The sequence below is a fragment of the Calonectris borealis genome, chromosome 11, assembly GCF_964195595.1.
Source record: "Calonectris borealis chromosome 11, bCalBor7.hap1.2, whole genome shotgun sequence".
NCBI classification, from domain to species: domain Eukaryota; kingdom Metazoa; phylum Chordata; class Aves; order Procellariiformes; family Procellariidae; genus Calonectris; species Calonectris borealis.
This window is the reverse complement of record NC_134322.1, coordinates 4,619,462-4,639,806: the sequence shown is the minus strand read 5'-3', so window position 1 is coordinate 4,639,806 and position 20,345 is coordinate 4,619,462. Positions and strand designations below refer to the sequence as shown.

The following is a 20,345-nucleotide window of genomic DNA, read 5'->3' as shown; positions in this document are numbered from 1 at the left end:
TCCTCGTGCCTGAACTTGCAATTTTGATATATAACCCATTTTTTCAGTGTTCTGGGATGGAAATTTTTTAAGCAGCCTCATTTCATTTTAGTAATGGATGTGGTAATTTTCAGTGCTTTGTCCTTGTTCCCATGAGGTATTCTGTCTCTGTCCTCATACACAGGATTATTCTTACAGGAAAAAATGATGCAAAAAGCTAATTTAATATTTGGTCTGTCCTGCTAATTTCTACTCCTTGTTGACACCCGTTCTTCATTTCTTGCTCTTTATTTCTTGTTGAGAAACCTTTTGTTTGTCTGTGAGTTCCCATTTTCCTGGCCTCCTGGCAGTTTTCATTTAACTTCTGCAGCTTGACCTCTAAGTGCCAGCTCTCTTTTCTGATCAGTCCCTTTTTCCATTCCTTGTAGGTTCTCTGCTTTCTCTTAATATCCTGCTTTGAGGTGCATTCTCATGCAGGTAGGTCTGTAGCCCTTTCCTGTCCCCTTTTTTCCTTTACTTGGGTGGAAAGACTCAGATAGCGTTTGATTTAAAGTAAATCCATGCCTTCCATACACTCAAATCCAATTGTGTATGTGTTTCATATATCTTTGGATGAAATTTTGGGTTATGGCCCAACAGGGAAAGGTGAGATTGCTCTTGAAATGTAAAGAAAACTGTTAAGTTATTTTTGAGTTATGCAGCTGGTGAGGCCTGTACCCCAAGAAGGCCAAGGAAGTTTGAATTGCCTTTGGCAATTATTATATGTTGTATAGGCCGCTTTCTTCCAGATGTTTTTTTTTCCTTCATGTAAAACCATGGGAATTAATTTTAAAAACTGGCATTTAAACCACCTGAATGAGAAATAGATTTTTGTCTTTTTTCCTGATGCTAGGTATGTTTATACAATGTTTTGTTAGAAGGTCAATAATTTTGGAAATTTCCTGAAATCCTTTCACGGTTTCACTTTCTTTTTTCAAGAAAAAAAAAAGGTATGCTGATGTTTCTTTTCTCTTTGTGTTGAGAGACAAACCTGTTTGGCAGTTTTTCTTTTGAAAACCCAAACGCGTATGATGACAGTGTCATCATCAGCTCACTTGTCCCTTTCTCCAAGTGGCTGGGAACGCTATTACCGTGAATGCAAAGGCTGCTTTTTGGAGCCACAGTAATCACTTCTGAATCTTCCTGAATCAAGGATGAAAAAAATTAATTAATTACTCAGTCGCTGGCAGTTTTAGAATACAGTCTGAAGTATTTATGTGTACATCTGTGTCACTGAGACTACGTTCAGAAGGCTGTAGGCAGGACTCTGGGTATAAGCCTGCGTTTAAGTTTCTGTGAAGTAAGGTATTGTGTGGATTTACAGTCTGTCAGCCACTTTGTGTGTACTACACCATGAACACATTTGTACCATATGGCCAAGCCACAGAATTGCCCAGCTATATGTGAAGGCAGTAATGCGTGCAGATGGATATGGCTGAAACACTTGGGTCCAAGAACCAGCACAGGAACTTCACGTTTGGACTCGGGTCTTTCTGAGTTAGAGGTTTAGCAAAGCTACTGAGGATTTTTTTTTTTCCTGGCTTCTGATATCAAAATGGGGCTCAGTGCTCTGCTATGTTGATTTTGATAGTGTTAATCCTAGAGCTAATACAGATTTTAAATTACACATTTATGAATTTCATTTAAATGTAATTGGAACTCCTCAATGTGGTTTAATGGTGATGCTTTTCTCTATCTTATCCTTAGGGGTGGGGCAGGATCTCTGAATAAAAGTCCCTTCTTTGTCAGTTCTTTTTATTTGCAAATAGCTATTTTCTTTTCTGGGTCTGCCTGAAATTTCCGAAGTCCACCTCACATATGTGTCTTAGTGCTTGATGAGGTGATAGCAAGAGAGGGATTTGTAAGTCAGTCTTTCACTATGTTTGTTAGCCAAGGAATCCTTCAGTATTTATGTTGCAAGATTTTTAAAGGATGGATAATAGTATTTAGTAACTAAAAGCTTGAAAAACTTATTAATGCACTGTTTATATTTTGTGTTATTCCTCTTTATTGTTTTCCTTTGCTTTAATGAGATTGAAACTAATTTAGTGTCATTAGTAAATGCCTGAGCATGTTCTTCAAAATGAGCTTTCAACACTATGGTGGGGAGTTTGGGGGTTGTATCTTTAATCTGATGGCACTTTAAGTTGTTTGGTTTACTTTTTAACTTCATCATGGGTTGGTGGGTGTTTCTTTAACATATGGCACTGTATGTTGAAAGTGGATGTTTACATCTGGTATGCATTGGAAGATTAAGGTAGAAAGGATGAAGTTTTGGGCAAGTATGTGTTTTTTGGATGAAGGATAAAGTGAGAATACTTTTATTTCCTCTTAGATTTGAAACATATCATTCTAGCAATGCCTTTGAAACTCTGCCAGCTTTGCCAACCATAACACTTATGGGATTTTGGACCTAAACTGAATTAGAAAACTGTTTTTAGTGGCAGAGAAAAAGGTTAGTGCATGAAAATAGCTAGGCCTATTATTGACTGCATGTGGTCAGTGGTTTGGCTGAATGTAGGTGGCTCTTTTCCTGTCACTGTTTTCATGCGTATGGCTTTGTTTGTGATGAATATAAAACTGCTTAAAAGTGAGTTCTACTGCAGTTCTTTTGCACAGTAGTCTTTTGCTATTTAGTAGTGATTATTTTGCTTTTGCCATTCATTTTCAATCTTGTAGTAAAAAACCCCCAACTTTTAAAATAAAACTTATGATTCCTGTTGACATCAAAACTAGGAGGTTTGAAGAATGTGGTCATCTGTGTATAGCAGTTGCTTCTGTCTAAAAGGATGCATATACTATATTGTTGATTCTTTATTATAGTTAATGCTGGGATTGTTTGCAGTGGGCAGAAACTCCTTTTAAATGCACACACATTTTGATTAATTAGTACTTTTGTGAAAATCTCTAATACTGAATTATTACTTCCCTTTTTTCCTTTTCATGTTTTCAGTCTTGAAAGTAACATTTATAGCAAGGTCAACTTCAGATTTGCCATTTCTTTTTCCCATTGTGTAAAAGACAGCTTGAAATTAACCTAGTGTGTTGTTTTCTTTGGGTATAGTATGCAAGGTGCCACCTCAGAGCTCAGGGAATAGCGAATTTTCTAGCTCCTGCTACAGAGAGAGCTTAAGGGCACAACAGGTTCTGTTTAGCTTTAACTTAAACAGTGTTACCCTATTTATATCTTTTTAAAAAAATCTGGGTGATAGAGCTGTAAATTGTGCAGATTGTGGATTGTGTAGATCGTCTGGTGTTTTCAGTGTAGAAAATTCTAGTGAATCTTGTTTTAGCAGCTATCAGATGCAAGAGCTGGTTTCATTCAGCCGAGAGCAAAGTACATTTGGTTCTGCAAGATGCTGAGAACTGCAGTAAGAATTGGGGGCACCAAGTACTTCATGAGCTGGTTCCATTGCTGTAAAGTATTTAAAAACAAAGCAAAACTGTTTACAGTTTCCCCATGTTTGGGAAAAGTAATTTATAGAATTATCCAATTTTTAAAGTAACTGTAAAAGAATAACTAAATAAACATGAGGTAACCTGTGGAGCTGCTTAATACATTTGTCAGTCAGTCCTTAAGAGAAGTGCATCCTGGTCCCACAGGCCAGACGCAAGGAAAATCACTTTGTTGCACAAGTGAGGCTACTTGTGTGATCGCGTCTTGCAAACTTTTAAGAACTTTATTTGTTACCTACATTAAAAAATTATACAATACTTTTAAAACACAAAATGTACTTTTAAAATTCTTAAAATGTTAAAAAAGAAAATCCCTAGAAGCTGTAAGTATTGCAACTATAGGTTAGAACTTACTGTAGTATCTTCCTACAATACAACATAACAATGTAACTTACAGCTTATTAAGAAATTTCTTTTCTAATTTAAACTAGGTCTTTTGAATGGTATTATGAAGACAGAGCTGTTGTTCCTAAGCATGCTTGGTGAAAGACTGTCACTAAGCAAGAAGTGCATGCATGTATTTGTAAGTCGCATTGCAAGAGTATCTTAAGTAAGGTGGATATAAGCATTGCATCCTCAAATGTTTTAAAAGAAAATTAATTTGAATTTGCATGAGTTTGGGGTCATGCAAAACACCCTCAATAACAGCAAGCTATGTTATGTGTTTTGGTTTTGTGGTTTTTTTTTTTCTTTTCCTACTTCTGATGTAGGACCAGATAACTGCTTGATATTTTTGACAGTAGTAATTGTCACAATTCAGAAATGCTCTATCTTGAGAGATCTCATATTTAAACATGCTGCCTAACTGATAACTGTTCCTCATCAAAAAGATTTGAAATATGAAGATGATGGAGATTATTAGTATCAGTTCTGAACACGGATTGATAGAACAGTATCTTAAGAGAAAAACAGCTAACTGATGACCTTTGTTTTCGATTTATGTGAGGTTTTTTTTGTGGTCTTGTTTCTGAAAATAGTTTTATTAATAATTCTCAATGCCGCCTGTTTGGATTGTAGAGGTTGGAGACCTGAGGGAGCTGCAAACACTGGACATTTCAACCAATCGTTTGATAACGTTACCTGAAAGGCTGCATATGTGCCTTTCGCTGCAGTACTTGACTGCAGACCGAAACCACCTGTGGTACGTTCCCCGCCACCTGTGCCAACTACCAAGCCTCAATGAGCTCTCCATGGCTGGAAACCGCCTTGCATTTTTGCCACTTGGTGAGTCACCACTGTCATTGGGCTGGGGGGTGGGTCAGAAAATAGACAGGAAAACAAACTTTCGGTCCCAAAAAGAAAAAAAAAAAAAAGGGCGCAACAAGTTATTTTCTTTGGTGGTCCCTACAGACTCTGTTTATGGAGTTGTTACAGTGATCCTATTGTTGGAAAATAGGTTAATAAGCAAAAAAAAATGCAGGTTAAGGTTTCATGCTGTTTTAAAGCAATAGGTCAGCTATCGAATTTGCTTTATTTTTAGCTAACTGAGGGGGGAAAAAGTTTAAATGATGTTGTGTTTAAATATAGTACTATGTAATCTGAGTTCCACCACTTTGGGTAATGATCTGTTGCTGGATCTGATGATTTAACTAAGATTCTTCAGCTAGGGTTTAAAACTTGCTGTGGAATCCCAGTAACTCCACAGAAATTATTCTGCATCATTAGGAATGTCAGTATTGCATAATCTAATGAAGGTTTAGTTTGTGCTGTGTGTAGGCATCCATCAAAAATTCCACAGTAGTAGCACAGGAAAGAATTTATCTGCCTTTCTCTCAACCTTTCGAAGTTTGGAAGTGTCGAAGCAGGTCTTCAAGAGTAGGAGGTGCAGCCAGTGTGTGGTGGTTTGTTGTGGGAAGTAGTTGTGTGGTCAGTAAGTGCAGACTGTATATTCTATTTGTGAAAAGCTAGTCCTCTTCCCCATATTTGTTACTTTTTAGCCCTGCCACGGGCTAATCTCTGCTGAAATACAGACACACACTCAGATCTGTCACGTCATTTGAATAGCCATTAATAGTTTTTCTAGAATACAGAGTTTGGTGTTAATTAGGTGCAGATGAAGTTATGATAATCACATTGAAAAGAAGCTGAAAATTGAGGTGGCTAAAAATAAGATAATTTCTAAATTAATTACATTGTATAGGTTTAACTTAACTTTTTCAGTACTAGCAATTTAGTCTTTAAAGAAGTTTATGATCTTTCTGATTTTCTTAGCACCTTAGTTTATATTACTGGAAAGTAAGTGCAAATAATGTCTCCAGACATAGTGTTTTAGTTATCTCCCAACATATGTCATTATGTAAATGAGAAAACGAGTTCCAGGATGCATCATTCAGATTCCACAGTACTAAAACAAGCAAAGTAACTTCCCCTATTTTAGCAAATATTTCTAACTCCATTTCATGAGACAGGAAGTTGAATCTTTTTAATTTTGCAAAAATAAGATGCTGTTCAGTAACATGGGATGTGAAATATTAAAGGGTAAAAGTTTTTGCGCTAGTAGCTTATCTGTGAGTGAGCTATGACCTGGATGAGCCATAGATCTGCTGAAGTGTTTTAAGTTCAAAAGGAGGAAATAAATCTCTAATATAATGACACACCTTCTTTTTTCTTTATTTTTAGACTCAAATTCAAAACATTCAAAAGGAACTTTTAAAATAACGGGAAACATCAAAGACTGTCTATTGACCTTGTTCAGTAGTTCTTAATAGTGACTCACTAGTGAACATTTGGAGATAATTTGCTATCTGTGGATATGAAACTGAATCATAAATTCTAGAGTTCAGAGGAAAAGCACCACAGTATAAATGTAAATGTTTAATCCTTCCTCTGAAGAATCAGAAGGCTTCAGAGTGGTCAGGATGTGATGAAATAAAGTAGAAGAGAGACTTAGTGCATTGAAAAGCAAAAAGGTTAAATCTATCTTTTGTTGTATGGGAAAATACTTTTCTTGGAGTATTACTGAAGTTAAGGCATACTTGTAGCATTATTTCTGCTAGCTGCACAAGTTGGCTAATTTTTTGTGTGTGTATTCTTACATCCAACTTCACTTTACTAGTTAATGACTGAAGAAGGATGTTAAATAACAGTGAAAGATACTGTAGAAATATCTACAAGTGATATTCAAGCAAGAATTGTCAAACGATCTTTTTCAACTGGGGAGTTGAGTTGAAAAGCAGACATTTTATTCATCTCCTGACAGAATGGTTTTTTTTCTCTTTTTTTATTAGACGTGTCCATGTTAGAAGAAATATGTTTGGAACATATTGCTTAATGCTTTTTAAAGTGTGATTTACTTTATTTATTTCATATGGTGGTTGACTATGGTGGGCTACTATGCCAAAGAATCCATTCTTCCTCATCTAAGTACATCCCTTGCAGCTGCCAGTAGAGCCTCTTGTTAAGTGTAATGGAAATCTGCATTTTCCTGTTCCTAGATTGATAGGTGTAAGATTTATTCCAGCAGTAAGTAGCACAGTACTTACACAGCACTCCTGGATAGGTACTATGTAGTTTTTTGTCCTGTACATTCTTTTAAGTTCGCAAGCACATGTGTCTTAAGAAAAAAAAAAAGTATAACACTCTTAATCAATTTTACAAAATACAATAAAAATACCTGATGCCACTCTCTGACTTTCAGAACTAGTACATAAACGAGCAGATGGGTAAACAATGAATTAGTCATTTGTTCTGCAGAATACACTTAATTCTTGGATATGCTAGTATTTTTAAAAAAATATTATTTTTCAGCTGTTGACTATTCCAGTTTATATTCAAAGAAACAAGACTGCAAGGATCTGAGCCTTTGGGCCTTCCTAATAAATTTACTTAAAACAAAAAAACAAACAAACAAATTGTGTGTGTAAGTTGAATTGGAAACTGCATCCTGGATAGCCCTGTAATTGTCAGGGTAGCTTTCATGCTGCCCTAATAAATGGTCTTAGGAATTCTGTTCTTGAATGGCATATGGAACTACTGATCATTTTATATCAATCTATTACAATATAAATTATCCTTTGATAGAAATTTAACTTTAAAATTTTACCGTTAGCAAATGTTCCAATGCCTGAAAACAAATTCCGTTGCATGCAGAAATTTGAATCTGATGACATTGCAAAAAAAAAAAAATTATTTATGTAGTAAAGTACAAATATAATTAAAATAGGCCATAAATTCTCAAGTGTACTGGCAGTACAAGGGAAGTTATGACAGCAAATATTCAGTATTATATCACTTTAATGAGGGTTTATGTGCACTTTTTGTTTAGAAAATGGGTCTAGTAATTATCAGTACACAGTAAACAAAGGTCTTATTCTACCTCAGTATATGCTGCTTTTGTGTCCTTGCCCTCACAGTATGGTTAAAAGAGCATCAGTGCAGACACACAAGAGCTTTTGTTCCATCTTCAGCCATGTGGAATGCATATGCCAGGGCCCTGAGGTTAAAAAAAAAAAAGGGGGGGAGGGGGAGGGAAAAAAAAAATTAGAATTGGGGTTTGTTCAGGACTCATGGCATTTGGTCATTTCTGGGAGAAAGGTCTTTGATCTGGGAGCCTGGAAGGAGGAAAGTGGAAATGTTTTAGACACAGTACAGGGCTTGCAAAAGCCACATGAAAACCTTCTTTGTAGCTTTAGCCTTTTCATAGATGGACAGTTTCCTTATTTTACAAAGTTCTTCAGAAGCGTGTTTTTTAGAGAACTTTTAACAATATTTGTTGACTGATATAAGACATAAAAATTAATGTGGATGGGATACAAAGAGCTTTTTAAAGTGATGATTTATTTAAATTTAAACTTTATGGATAGTGTTTAAAACTGGAAAAAATCTTTGGGGAATAGAAGATGCTTGGTTATTTAATGCAAAGAAACTATATCAAAGGAACATTTATAGTTACAGGCTATTTGGCTTTGGGTATTGAATTTTTCCTACTGAGATATTTTGTCTAACATCCAAAAATTTGCTTTAATTACCTAGGAAATGCAGTGAACTCAGAACTTAGTATCTAAACATAGCATAAGATAAAGACAGAGGGAAGAGATGAGATGCAGCCTAACTCCCCCCTCAATGCATATGAAAAGAACAGCTTTAGGGCTTTTTTTGACTTGCCTGATTTTCAGCCCATTTGCATACATCTGTGTAGAAACGAGCAAGATGAGCCTCTTAAAAATTTTCTTCCATTCTCTAAATTAATAAGTTAAACAGTAGCACATTCAAGCTACCCCAGCAACCCATAGTTTTCTACTCTCCTTGGTATAATTCCCTTCTGCAACATGAGGCAAGATTCTCTCAGCGTTAGGTGTGCCATGCACGTGCTATCTGCTTTAAATTTTATTGGCTGATTCTTTTCCAGCCTTACAATATTTTATGGTGTTACAGTGCCTTAGTATTGCAGTATTTTTATTCATTGTAGGATAACAATGTTTTTGTTTCACCTAAAAATATCCCAGAACTTTACTAAACTATTTTCAGCCCTGCAATGCTGAGCCAAAATAAATAATCTTTTTGAGGTGTTAGCTCATAACGAGGCACAGCAGCATCTCACAGCAGTGCCCATCAGTCAGCAGAGATATTTGTACTTGCTTCTTGGGGCAGGGCAGTCAATGGATGCAGCAGATAGCTCTGCGAACTAGAATGTCTTTGGGACAGGGTCAAAGAAGTGTGTGATGATTGAACGTGTCCCCTGATGTCCAGTGACTCCGGTTTGAACAAAACCCAGATTATGGACCCTGAAGCCTCCATAGACTGTTGCAGGGCAAGGGCCTGTATTAAAAGAAAAAAAAACAAACCTCAGTTTTTCTATGTTAACATTTTGATTTCAGAAAAGGAATCTATTCATTTTTTGTTGGAATCATCACTTGTTCTTTATATCAAAGATTTGATAATGTGACACCTTCTGAAGCTCCTCCTCAGCGTCAGCTTTTAAGGTTTCTGGTGCTTACAGCCGCCATTCAAGTGGGTGACAGCTGAAGACATTCAGTATATCTTAAGATGGCCAAACCTTTGGGGGGGAACACTCAAAATATAGTTTGCTTTATCTGCACTAAGCGGTGTCCGGAGCTCTTGTATACAATAAAACTATTCAATAATAAAGAAGGGATTGTATTACCTATTGTCATAGTAGGGAATGATAAGAGATCATTATTCCAAATAGAAATATCATGGAAATTGTTTTAATTTTTATTCTGTTCTTGGCCACAATTACAAAAGGGACAGAAGCTATGCTAATTTCTATGCCAACCAAGGTAATTGACAGTTGATAAAGATGGGAAGTCAGAATTAGTTGATATTAGTATTGTCTTGCAATGTGGCTGATTCAGCCAAATGCTTGTTTATCTTGCTTAGTTTCTATAACATACTCATAAAAGTTTAAGAAGTTGAGGCATACAGATTTTTTATTATTTTTTCATAATGCAGTTTGTCTGGGTTGCAGCTATCCCCTCCCAGGCAGAGGCTTTCAAACATTGTTCGCTTGGTTTGTGCTTTGTATTAAACGCATATGTCTCTTCCTAACCCAGTATCTCAAACAGCATAGAAGCTACAGATGAAATGGGCTGCCCAGATGATCCTACATGTCAGCTTTCTTGCCAGTTCAAAACTCTTTTAGACTGTTCTTTTTAGTTCACTGTTTGGTTTGTCTTTTTAGATGTCTCACATGAGCATGTTTTTCACTTCCTCTGATAGCAGACAGTTTTACCACTGACTAGATCTTGTTGATAAGCAAAATTCTTGTTTCTGAGAATTCTTCCTAGGAGTCTAAATTTTCCCTTTTAATTTTGCTCTGTTTTCTCACTTTAATTTTCTAAACAAAATAAAATTATTCCATACCTATATGCTCCTATCTGGAACTACGTTAATATATTTCTAGTCCGTGAAGGTATTGCTTAAACATGCTGTTCTTGCTTCTTTTGACTGCCAGCCATGAATATTTTAACAGAAATAATGTAAGAAGCACACCTTCAGATCTATTGATCATTTACTTGTAGCCACAACTTTTCTTGTATAATATTCTGCAGTTTAATGCTTGTGTATTTTCTTGTGTTCTGTAATTTACCGCATCACACAGACTTGTTTCTGAATGATTACTGATTGTATTTGGTTATGGCTAATGTAATCAAACAAGTATCTCTTCTTGGAGAAAAGAAGGAGTGGGACAGACCATGTTCTTGTTTGTCTTTACCACTTAACCAAAGGTAGTAAAGCTGTGATTTCAGTGACATGAGGCCAGTTAACGAAAGCAGGTTTGATGTGATGAACTTGAAGTATGCACTGTAGATTTGAAATCAGTTGTCCCTTTGCTTCTTCAAACTGACTTCAGAGTTTGTCAATGTTAAAATTTAATTATTTATAATGGGATTTTCAGGGCCACTGAAAAGAGGTTTGGTTTTGTTTTAGTGATTTTAAGTGCTAAACAGCTTTTCAGCTCATCCATAATAAAATGATTGGCTGAAATTTTACAACTGAGAAGTACTAATTTATGTTTGCTTACATTGAGTCCGATTAGCTTATTTATAATTAAAGAGAATTGCTTTGCTTATAATTGTTGCTATGTCATCGCTTCTTCCTCTGACTTTTTTCGTGTTTTCTAAACCCAGATTTAGGTCGTTCCCGGGAGCTACAATATGTTTATGTGGATAACAATATTCATCTGAAAGGCCTCCCATCTTATTTGTATAATAAAGTGATTGGTTGCAGTGGGTAGGTATGAATTAATTCAGATGTCTTGCATACCTGTTCCTTGTAAAATTTCTCACAAATATCTGCCTGTATGATACAACTGATTTTTTTCTTTTTGTGTGTGTGTGTGATTGATTCAGAACTGATGTTACTTTGTGAGGGGATTATGGCAGTTCCCAGTTCTGTTTTATTTTTGTAATAAATCTTCTGTGTTAATTGCGGACTTTTGATATTTTAGTATTAAGCCGTAACAGACAGTGCAGTTATTCTGAACGAATTTTTAAGGATAATGTAAGGCCTAAAGCTGAATCCTAGTGGCATTTAAAGGTTGGCCAAAAATGTAGGCTTCACAGAATTTCCGGAACTAAAGAACAAACAAAATGTCTTTTAATGTGTTATAGCATCTATCTTGTTCTTAAGTTCTCACATTTCTGTAAGTTATGGGCCATATCTTGGAATGTCACGTGCAGCTCCTTCACTCATTTTACACCCCAGAATCAGCTTTTTGTAGGTCTTGGTACTACTAACTAAAATAAGTAACTTTTTTTAGGAATTATGGATTGACAGGTATATTTTTAAATGTGCATTTTAAAAATATTCTAGGCTGTCTCATGTTTGTGGTTAGGATGTGAGAAAAAAGTGGTCTGTCTAGGACACTAGGTTAATTCTTTCTGCAATGACACTAGCATAAATTAGCATCAGCACCACTGATGAATGGAGCCTTACTGGTGTAAAACTGAGCAGAAGAGGATTGCCCCATTACCATCTAATTATAAATTTCTGGTATGCTCGCTCTCAGCAAATCTTGCATTAAATATAAATTTTTTCTCTACAGCCTGCACTCTACTGCAATATGCTGAGTCTTGGCATTTTAAGGTTTTTCTAATATTCCCATGTCAGCTGGTTATATGATATTTAAATACTTGCAGTTGGATTATAATTTGCTGAACTGTGTGCAGTCTCAAGTTTCTACTAATTTGTTTTTCAGGAAAAATAATTTCTAGCCTTTGTTCTTTCAGAAGTGATTGTAAATTGTAAGACAGACATTAAATTGACCCTAAAGATAATAGAACTGTATTGATCGTGACCAAAAACACTAGTGGCAATGCAGGAAATGTTCCAACAAGTTTGGTCCAACTGTCCTGCCTATTTCAGGTGATTTTAAACAACCATATCTTTATTTTTTTTTAACGTTTTAAGTCCTTTATTTTATACTCAGTCAAAATAATTTTATCTTTGCACTGGCCTTTTGTGAAGATATTACCGGTTCTTTTTGCTGTCATTACATGTACGCGGCTCGTGAGGCTAGCTGCTAGTATCTCTGATGGAGAGTATTATAAATCTAGTACAGAAGAAACCAAAAAAGCCGCAAGTATTGCGATGAAATTAATTCATGTAATGCTTCTGTGGAATAAAAAAATTACAATAATTTTTTTCCTTAATAATAAAGAATAAAAAAAATATTTTTAGTAAGCAAAATAATATTTGTGTACCAAACAGATATTTGTCTTTATGTTGTGAAACCATCTTGAAACATCATAGATTATTTTTAAGGGAAATTTTCAACATAGGAAGAGCACTTATATATATTATTAAGAAACCGAACATTTTATTTGATAATGTGCTGAGTGACGTTAAAATCGTGTAATAATGGTCACGTGAAGAATTTCTGTGTTCTTTCCAAGAAAGCATCAGTAACCAATGCAAAGTTTTCATGGGTCAGGCGAGAGTTGAAGATCCAGGCTTTAGTGCTCTGTCTGGTCATCCACTAGACAATAAAATCTGACATGCTGCTGTTACTAACATAAAGCTCGATTTCTGAAAATAGAATATAAATTGCATTGTGTAAGTAATGAATCTCTGTCTGGGAATCCTGCAGTCAGACTGACTGAAAAAGTCTTTTATGTAAGAGGTGATGATCTCAGCACTCAAAATAAATTTTGATCTTATTTTTTGCAGATTGGATTTCATAGTCTCCAGCTAGGTATCTGTCAGTATTGTTGAAGGCAGCTGATAAGTGGTCACAGCTTTTTTTCCCCAGTTATTTATTCACCAGGGTTCTTCTGCAGCTCCATTTTTTCCAGCTAGTTAGACCATTCTCTATTCCACTTTTTAACCTCCATGGATTTTGTGTGGGGGTTTTTTTTTAATTCTTTGTTGTTGCACCCAGTATTACTCATAGGTTGAGATTCATTCTCCAATCCATCCTGATTTAAGGGTGTATATCTGTTAGATTATTCCTCTTGATGGTCTATTTTCTTGTTTACTTTGTTTTTCAGTGTTGTGGTCAGGCATTAATAGCCTCACCCTTTATGTGAAGCGGAGCAAACGGCCCACCTCTGAACTGCAGAAACTGTAGTGAGTTTATGGGTGTGTCTTCTAGCTAGGTTGGTAAGGGGTTAATCAGCTTGAAAAGACAACATTATAGATCTATTTGTTGTGATAGCTAACTCATTGGGTATGGATTGATGAGGAATGGATTGTTGGAATACTGGATCTCTGAATTCCCAATTATATTTTAACTCCATTAATGGTTTGTGGGAAAGTATTAAATATTTAACAAGAGGCTTATTGATTTGCTGTTTGATGCTGCTCTTTTTTGCTTGTTTCTCTGGGCTGTTTTTCCTTTAGTCAGAGGAGATGAGATTCTTTGTTATCATAGAAGTACTGTGAGATTTCTTTCACATCTGATAAGGTCGAGTGTAGTTACCTCAGTTTTAGGTCCAATATCTGGGAAGGCTGACAAATTTGTGTTTCTGTTCCATTTGTCAGGACTGGCCCTAACAAGTTGCTTTTGGCTTCAAAGTTAAGTTGTCACAAACAATTCCGATTCCCCTCTTGACTTCCCCAACCTCTTAGTAGAATTTTCCTATGCGTGTCTCTTTGGTATGATAGCTTGCAACAGGGATCATGTAAAGAGTTATTATTTTTACTACAAGCTAAGTTTCTCTCCTTGGCCCCAAATAACTTTCCTTTTCCTGATACGATTTGGGAAGAACAAGGCTAGTAGACTTACTAGGGGATCCTCCCACTGCAGTTTAGGCTGTTCTTTTTATTTTTCCTTCACTCACCCCCCTGCACCCTCCAAGGGAGCTCTGTGGATGGGCAAAGGTATAGTACAGAATCACCCAGTGGCACTTAAATGGTATTTTTAGGTGGTTGTAGTTTGCCTCACATATTATAGTCGAGAAACCCATTACAATTCTCAGCTGGTGGATCGAAGACACAGGAAGCCAACTGTTAGGTATGAAACTGCTCCCCTGCGTAAAATATTTAGTAACAATGGCATTCAGAGGCTAAAACAGATTAGCGCGTTGGCAAAGTAAGGGACACATTAGTGCACTTGGTTCACCTCCTTGGGATTGTGTTCTCATTTCTCCATCTTTTGCATGTTATTTGATAAGTAAAGACCTCCAGACGTTCCGTGACTGGCACGTCACAGAAGGTGGGGATATATAGAAAACGTGTGTCAACGTGTATTGCACTCAGCAAGGAATCCTTGAAGGGTGCTGCACTGAAGACAGTATCAGGCATACTTTGGGTTGATTATCTGGGTCTCCCCATAAAGTTACTTTTATTATTTTTTTTCTAACCACTTTCTAAATGTCTTCTGTCCTTCTAGTTGTGGTTCTCCAATTCAAGTTTCAGAGGTGAAACTGCTCTCTTTTTCATCGGGCCAGTTAACTGTGTTCCTGCCAGCAGAGGTGAAATCTATAGGGACGGAAACAGATCATGTGCTGCCTTTGCAAGAACTGGCTATGAGGACCCTCTATAACACCTACTACAGGTTTTTAAAAGGTATGAAATTTCTGCATTCTTCAGATTACAAAAAGAGTGGAAATGCTTTTCTGGCAGTGATAGGAACATTTCAAATAGCTCTTCAAAGAGCTGTGCAAGGATTAATATTTTAAAAGATTTATTTAATCAAATTATGTTTGAAATGCTGTATTAGAACAAAAATGTCCAATATCAAAAAACAGAGATCCAAAGACTATTTCTAGGATGGAGTGGTGCCTACAAATGGCTTCTTTCTTGAGGACTTGCATGAAGCAGGACGCTTTTTGCAGGCGAAACTGTTTAATGGAAATAGGAGATGAGAAATACAGTTCCTGAGGCAAGATTAGATGCATCAGCCAACAATGCAACTTCTTGCCAGGCAGCACACTCCTAAACTGGCAGACTTGTTATACATAAGGCAACGGAAATGCTAGCAGCCCTTGGCCATTTCTGTACAGTGTGACAGCTGAGCTGTTTTAGTTCTGCCCCAGTTCAGACTCTTTGCTGTTAAAGTGGCCCTTGGCTCATCTGGTTATGCATCATGCAATCACATGAGATAGCAAGATCTGATGATAACCTGCAGATTCAGATTTTGTCAGATTTAGATGTATTGTGACTTCGCCCTATTCACAGCATCTTGGGAATTTGTCAGCTTTAAAGGTGAAAGTAGAAAGCAGAAGGGTAGAGAGTTACAATGGAAAGATTAGAGGGTTTGTGATAAGGGGTCACTTGTACCGTGGCCACTGGAGTAAATCATAACTGTTGAACTGTTGCTTTGCCAGGAAAAGCGTACGAGGAGGTCTGCAACAAATAAGCTGCAGGGAAGAAACTTCATGTTGAGTGGTGGGATAACCACACAAGCCTGTGTTCATAGGAAATGGCACTGCTTTGTGGAGAATGTATTTACTGACATAGAGAACATATTAATTGACCAGTTTGCAGTTGTGTATTTTTTATATTTCTGCATATGGAGGGGAGAGGGCAGATTTTTAATTGTTTAGTATCAGGATATCAGCTGCACCAAAATTACACAATAGGAATGCTGTTTCATTTTGATTTGCACAATTCTAGTCTTTGAAAAGGAGTTTGAGAACATCAGGTGCAAGATCTTTTAAATCATGAGTAACTACTTTTCTCACCCAGTTGTGACTTGCACAGTAATTTCTGGAATATGACTCTGAATGTGGTTCCTGAAGATGCTGGTGACGTTTGGTTCGGGAATAGCAAAATAGCATTGCAAAATCAGCACAAGAAATGGTTTGTAGATGGTTTATACAAGGCTGTGAGGATTATATCTAGTTGCATCCAAGGTGCGGAACCTGAAAAAGATGGTGAAACATTTTTTTAACTATCTTCCCTACTTCTAGTTTGATACCCTGTACTATGTAGTCTTTTAATATATTTATGTATACATACACACACACCCCCCATCTTATTCTGAGTGACATTATTAAAGACTATGTGCACTACCACTGGCAACACCCACATTTCAGTGAGGCAGGAGTAACGCATAATTCAGACAGGTGTAAGATAATGGTGTGCTGGGGAAGCAGGTGGCACGTATGATTAAAGTAGCAGATTTGATCTATCACTGCCTAAATTTGCAGTTTCAAGGGTGCTGTTAAATACTTGGCGGCTGCTAGGTAAGTATGACACAGGCGATTGGACTACTTTTCCTCAGTCTTTGCTTGGCTACAGAATGTGACCTTTTCTTTCTGACGCAAACATTCTATTCGTCGTGCCTGTCGTCTCAATTGAGGCTGTTGTGGTACATTGTCTATGGGGTTAAACCCTACAGTGTTTGAAAGCTGAAACTAGCGTGATATCGCAAAACTGACTTGTCAGGTACTGCATCTTGTCTTGATTACTCAGCACCTAAACTCATTCACCTGTCTTGGCTGTCTCTCAGTTTCTAAATGGAGATTAGCATGTTGGTTTTAATTTATAAAACGCTATGTGACTTGGGCCAAGCCTGAGAAAATGATTGCTCTTTCCCATGAAATGACCCTGGAGTCCCTTCTGGTGAAAATGATGGCATCTTGTAAACTGTGGGGGGCACACTTAAGAGATTATGAACGTATTGATCTTTTTAGAGTGGTCTTTTTGGTTGGACCTGTGAGAATTATGCTGGACTGGATTGTATTTCAAGTAATTCTAAATATTTCAGATCCCTTTTTGCTGATGATGGAGTCTGGGCTTTTTAGTAAGCTTAGCTATTCTGCTGGATTGGTTGCTGAAATATTTTAGTAAAATACTGCTGATGTGCTTTTCAGAATTTTGTATTGTTATTAATTACTAAACACCTGTCTAGATCATCTTTGTGTCTAAAAATGCTTTATGATACATAACTGGTATTTATTATTTGCTTGAGCTATAATATTTTCACCTGGGTATTTGGGCCCAGTTAATCTTATGCTCACAGATGCTAAACTTACACATTTAACTTTGTTTTTGAACTTATACATGGAAAGCACCATGCCCTTCATCCTAATTGTGGTAATTTGCGTTACCTTGCTTTTCTTTTGACAAAGTCTTCAGAATGTGAGACAGCTGATTTTCTGAATTGTTCAGGGGTCATGCTTGTTGTGTTTGATTTTATTATGCAATTGTTTTGTTACAAGCCTTTTTTGTTTCTTTTCTTCTCTAGATTTGAACTTTCTGACTCCAATCTCACTACCCAAAAGCCTCTTGGAATTGCTGCACTGTCCCTTGGGACACTGCCACCGCTGCAGCCAGCCTATGTTTACCATTGTCTACCCAAAGCTCTTCCCCTTGAGGGAAACTCCAATGGCAGGATTGCATCAAGGGTAATTATACAGGAAATTACACTGGGGTTTCATTTAGGAAGAAAAACACCTTATGGAACAAAGCATATTCTTAAGGAATTTTTTTTTTTTTTAAACTTAGCAACCTTTCAGATCTAAAGCCCCTGTCCTACGATTGCATGTAAAAGTTGACAAATCTTTTATTTACAAGACAACCAGAATACTGCTGTTAGACTGTTTAACAAGGGCTACCACAATTGCCTGTTTCGGACTGCTGTAAGATAGTTAAGGGTTTTGATATGATGGGATTGACTTCTTTGTGGTAGTGCAGCACATGCATGGCACTTCTGTGCCTTGGGAAGGAAATGCTACCTAACGCAAATATTTCCCCTGATGGTTGCAACCGTGACTTCAGGAGAATGCCACCACCATATAAAAGTGCTGTAGGATTAAAGATGGAAAAAAGCTCTAAAGCCAAAGCTCAATTAAAATGTTCTGTGGTAAAATACTCTTGTTTTCCTTTCCACGCTAATTAACTTGAGATATGCTGTGGAAGCATTCTGCATTGTAACATACATTTCGTAGCAATACACCTTTTTAAAATTATTTCAGTTTTTATGGTTGTAGCAGAATGTGTCTGCAGGATTCACAAGTCAAGCAGACAAGCCTACACAGACTTCCTGACCGGCTGGACAGTACAGTTGTAGAAGGCACTCAAAACTGGGATATGGTTCAGGGAATATTGCCCTCATGTAAATAAAGATTTAAAATATCTTAAGGATGAGCACTGATTGCTTTGCAGTGATTCTTTCCCTAACCCCTATTAGTATGAGTTGATACTGTAGCCTACTATGAAGCATAATATCAACAAATCCACTTTCTGCAATGGCAAAGCATAATCAGAGAAATTTCAACTGGTTCTACTTGGACAAAAGTACAGTACTGTTTGAAGGTTTAAATAATAAAGAAGGTTTAAAGAAAAGTCACTTGGCATTAAATGAGAAAATGTGATGTTCAGGTCCTTTTTAGAGAATTCGAGTCAAGCCATTAGTTACAAAGCATGTGCTTAAAGGGGGGAGCAGAAAAGAAAGGTGCTTTGAAAAGGAATGTTTCTGAAATTACTTGTTGGTATATATAATGCACAAGAATGCCACTTAGTTCTTGTCCTGCTGATATCCATTGATTTGATAGTTATCTTCCATAAAAATAAGAAACTGCTTTTCAATAGGAAGATCTTTAAGAAAAAAGAAGAGACTAATGGTGATTCAGGTTGATGGTATCTATTTTCCACAGCTGTATCACAGCTTATTTTGCTGTGAGTTTGTGGCATAAGAAGTATCTGATTTGTAAGCAATTCAGCTTTATGAAATGAAAACAACTTAGGTATGCCAAATCTGGACAGCGGCCAGAAGGCTGAATAAATGCTATTTTGGAAAAGTCATCTTTCTAAGAAAGATCTGATTGTAGAGATTGCATACTTCAACTTACCATTCTGTTACACTTCAGTTGTATGTTGAAATTCAATGGATTTCATGTCGAGTAAAATAAATTCCTTCCACGTTACAGTCTTAATATTCAGAGTGGCATAAGATGTTATTATCATGCTATAAAGAATGTCTTTCAAGCATTGAACAGTATAATTTTCTAAGAAAGTGATGGAAAACTAACTGCTGGTCACTAAATCCTTATATAATCTGAAATAATTCAACAATGGGAGAGCTTGGACTAGAGAGCTCTACTTTCTAATTAATTACTAAGCATTGTTCATTGTAGAACTTAAAGTTATGAGATGATAGACATATCAGTAGACACCTTTAGGAATTATTAAAGTTATGATTCAACAAAAACATACTTCAGGGCGATTTTGGAAGAACACTGTATTAACATTCTAAAATATATTAATTGAAAACACATACTTCTGCATGGTTTTCACCTGTTTAAAAAATGGTTATCATTCCTTCCCTTAGAGAAGAATGTACTGTGTTGTGCAAAATGCCTTAATGAATACAGTCTTAAGTAGCTGATATTTGATACAAATCCACAGAAAATGAGATCTAAACAGGGTAGCCTGTCATCCTGACCTCTCTAGCTCGAGTACTTGACATGATAAGATTATGTGGAATTGTAGAGGTGTGATACCTGGTTTAGAAAGACGTGAAGGACAAGGTTTCTGTTCTAAAGAGCTTACAGTGGCCATGAAAACACACAGGGTAGGGATCCTGAACATTTGAACAGCACTGATTAGCACATGCCACATCCACGTCAGTAACTTCTGTCTCAATTTCTGTATCACATTCTGTATCTCCTTATAGGAAAGGATAGTTAGGTGTTGAACTGGATTTCTGTATCTGAAAAAGCACAGATAAGCACTGGGTAAAGTGTGATTTCTAGGTTAGTAAAAAACAGATCTTAACATTTTTAAAACAGGTATCTAGGTCCCTGCCAGTATGGGGGCAGGAGGAGGGTCACAGTGAGGCTACCATCACGCTTTCACGTTGCCACCCCTGCTGTAGTACCTGGCACAACGCGACAGCACTGCCTGTCGATCATCCTTTCTGAAGATCTGGGCCCAGTTTGTTCACTCGGATCAACCAAAGGAGGATACTGGGCTTCAGTTACTTCATGCCTACAAGCAGTAATTTAAGAAACACATGAGCA

General features: G+C 36.7%; 1 protein-coding gene across 2 annotated transcripts in view; it reads left to right on the top strand.

Moving 5' to 3' along the window:
- Window positions 1-20,345, top strand: part of LRRC28 (leucine rich repeat containing 28) — an 89,542-nt gene that overhangs the window by 29,321 nt on the left and 39,876 nt on the right. For both annotated transcript variants that reach the window (XM_075159840.1, XM_075159839.1), the window contains exons 6-9: window positions 4,492-4,698; window positions 11,064-11,166; window positions 14,768-14,943; window positions 17,570-17,729. In XM_075159840.1, coding sequence (XP_075015941.1) covers window positions 4,492-4,698; window positions 11,064-11,166; window positions 14,768-14,943; window positions 17,570-17,729 — 646 coding nt within the window. The remainder of the gene's footprint in view (window positions 1-4,491; window positions 4,699-11,063; window positions 11,167-14,767; window positions 14,944-17,569; window positions 17,730-20,345) is intronic.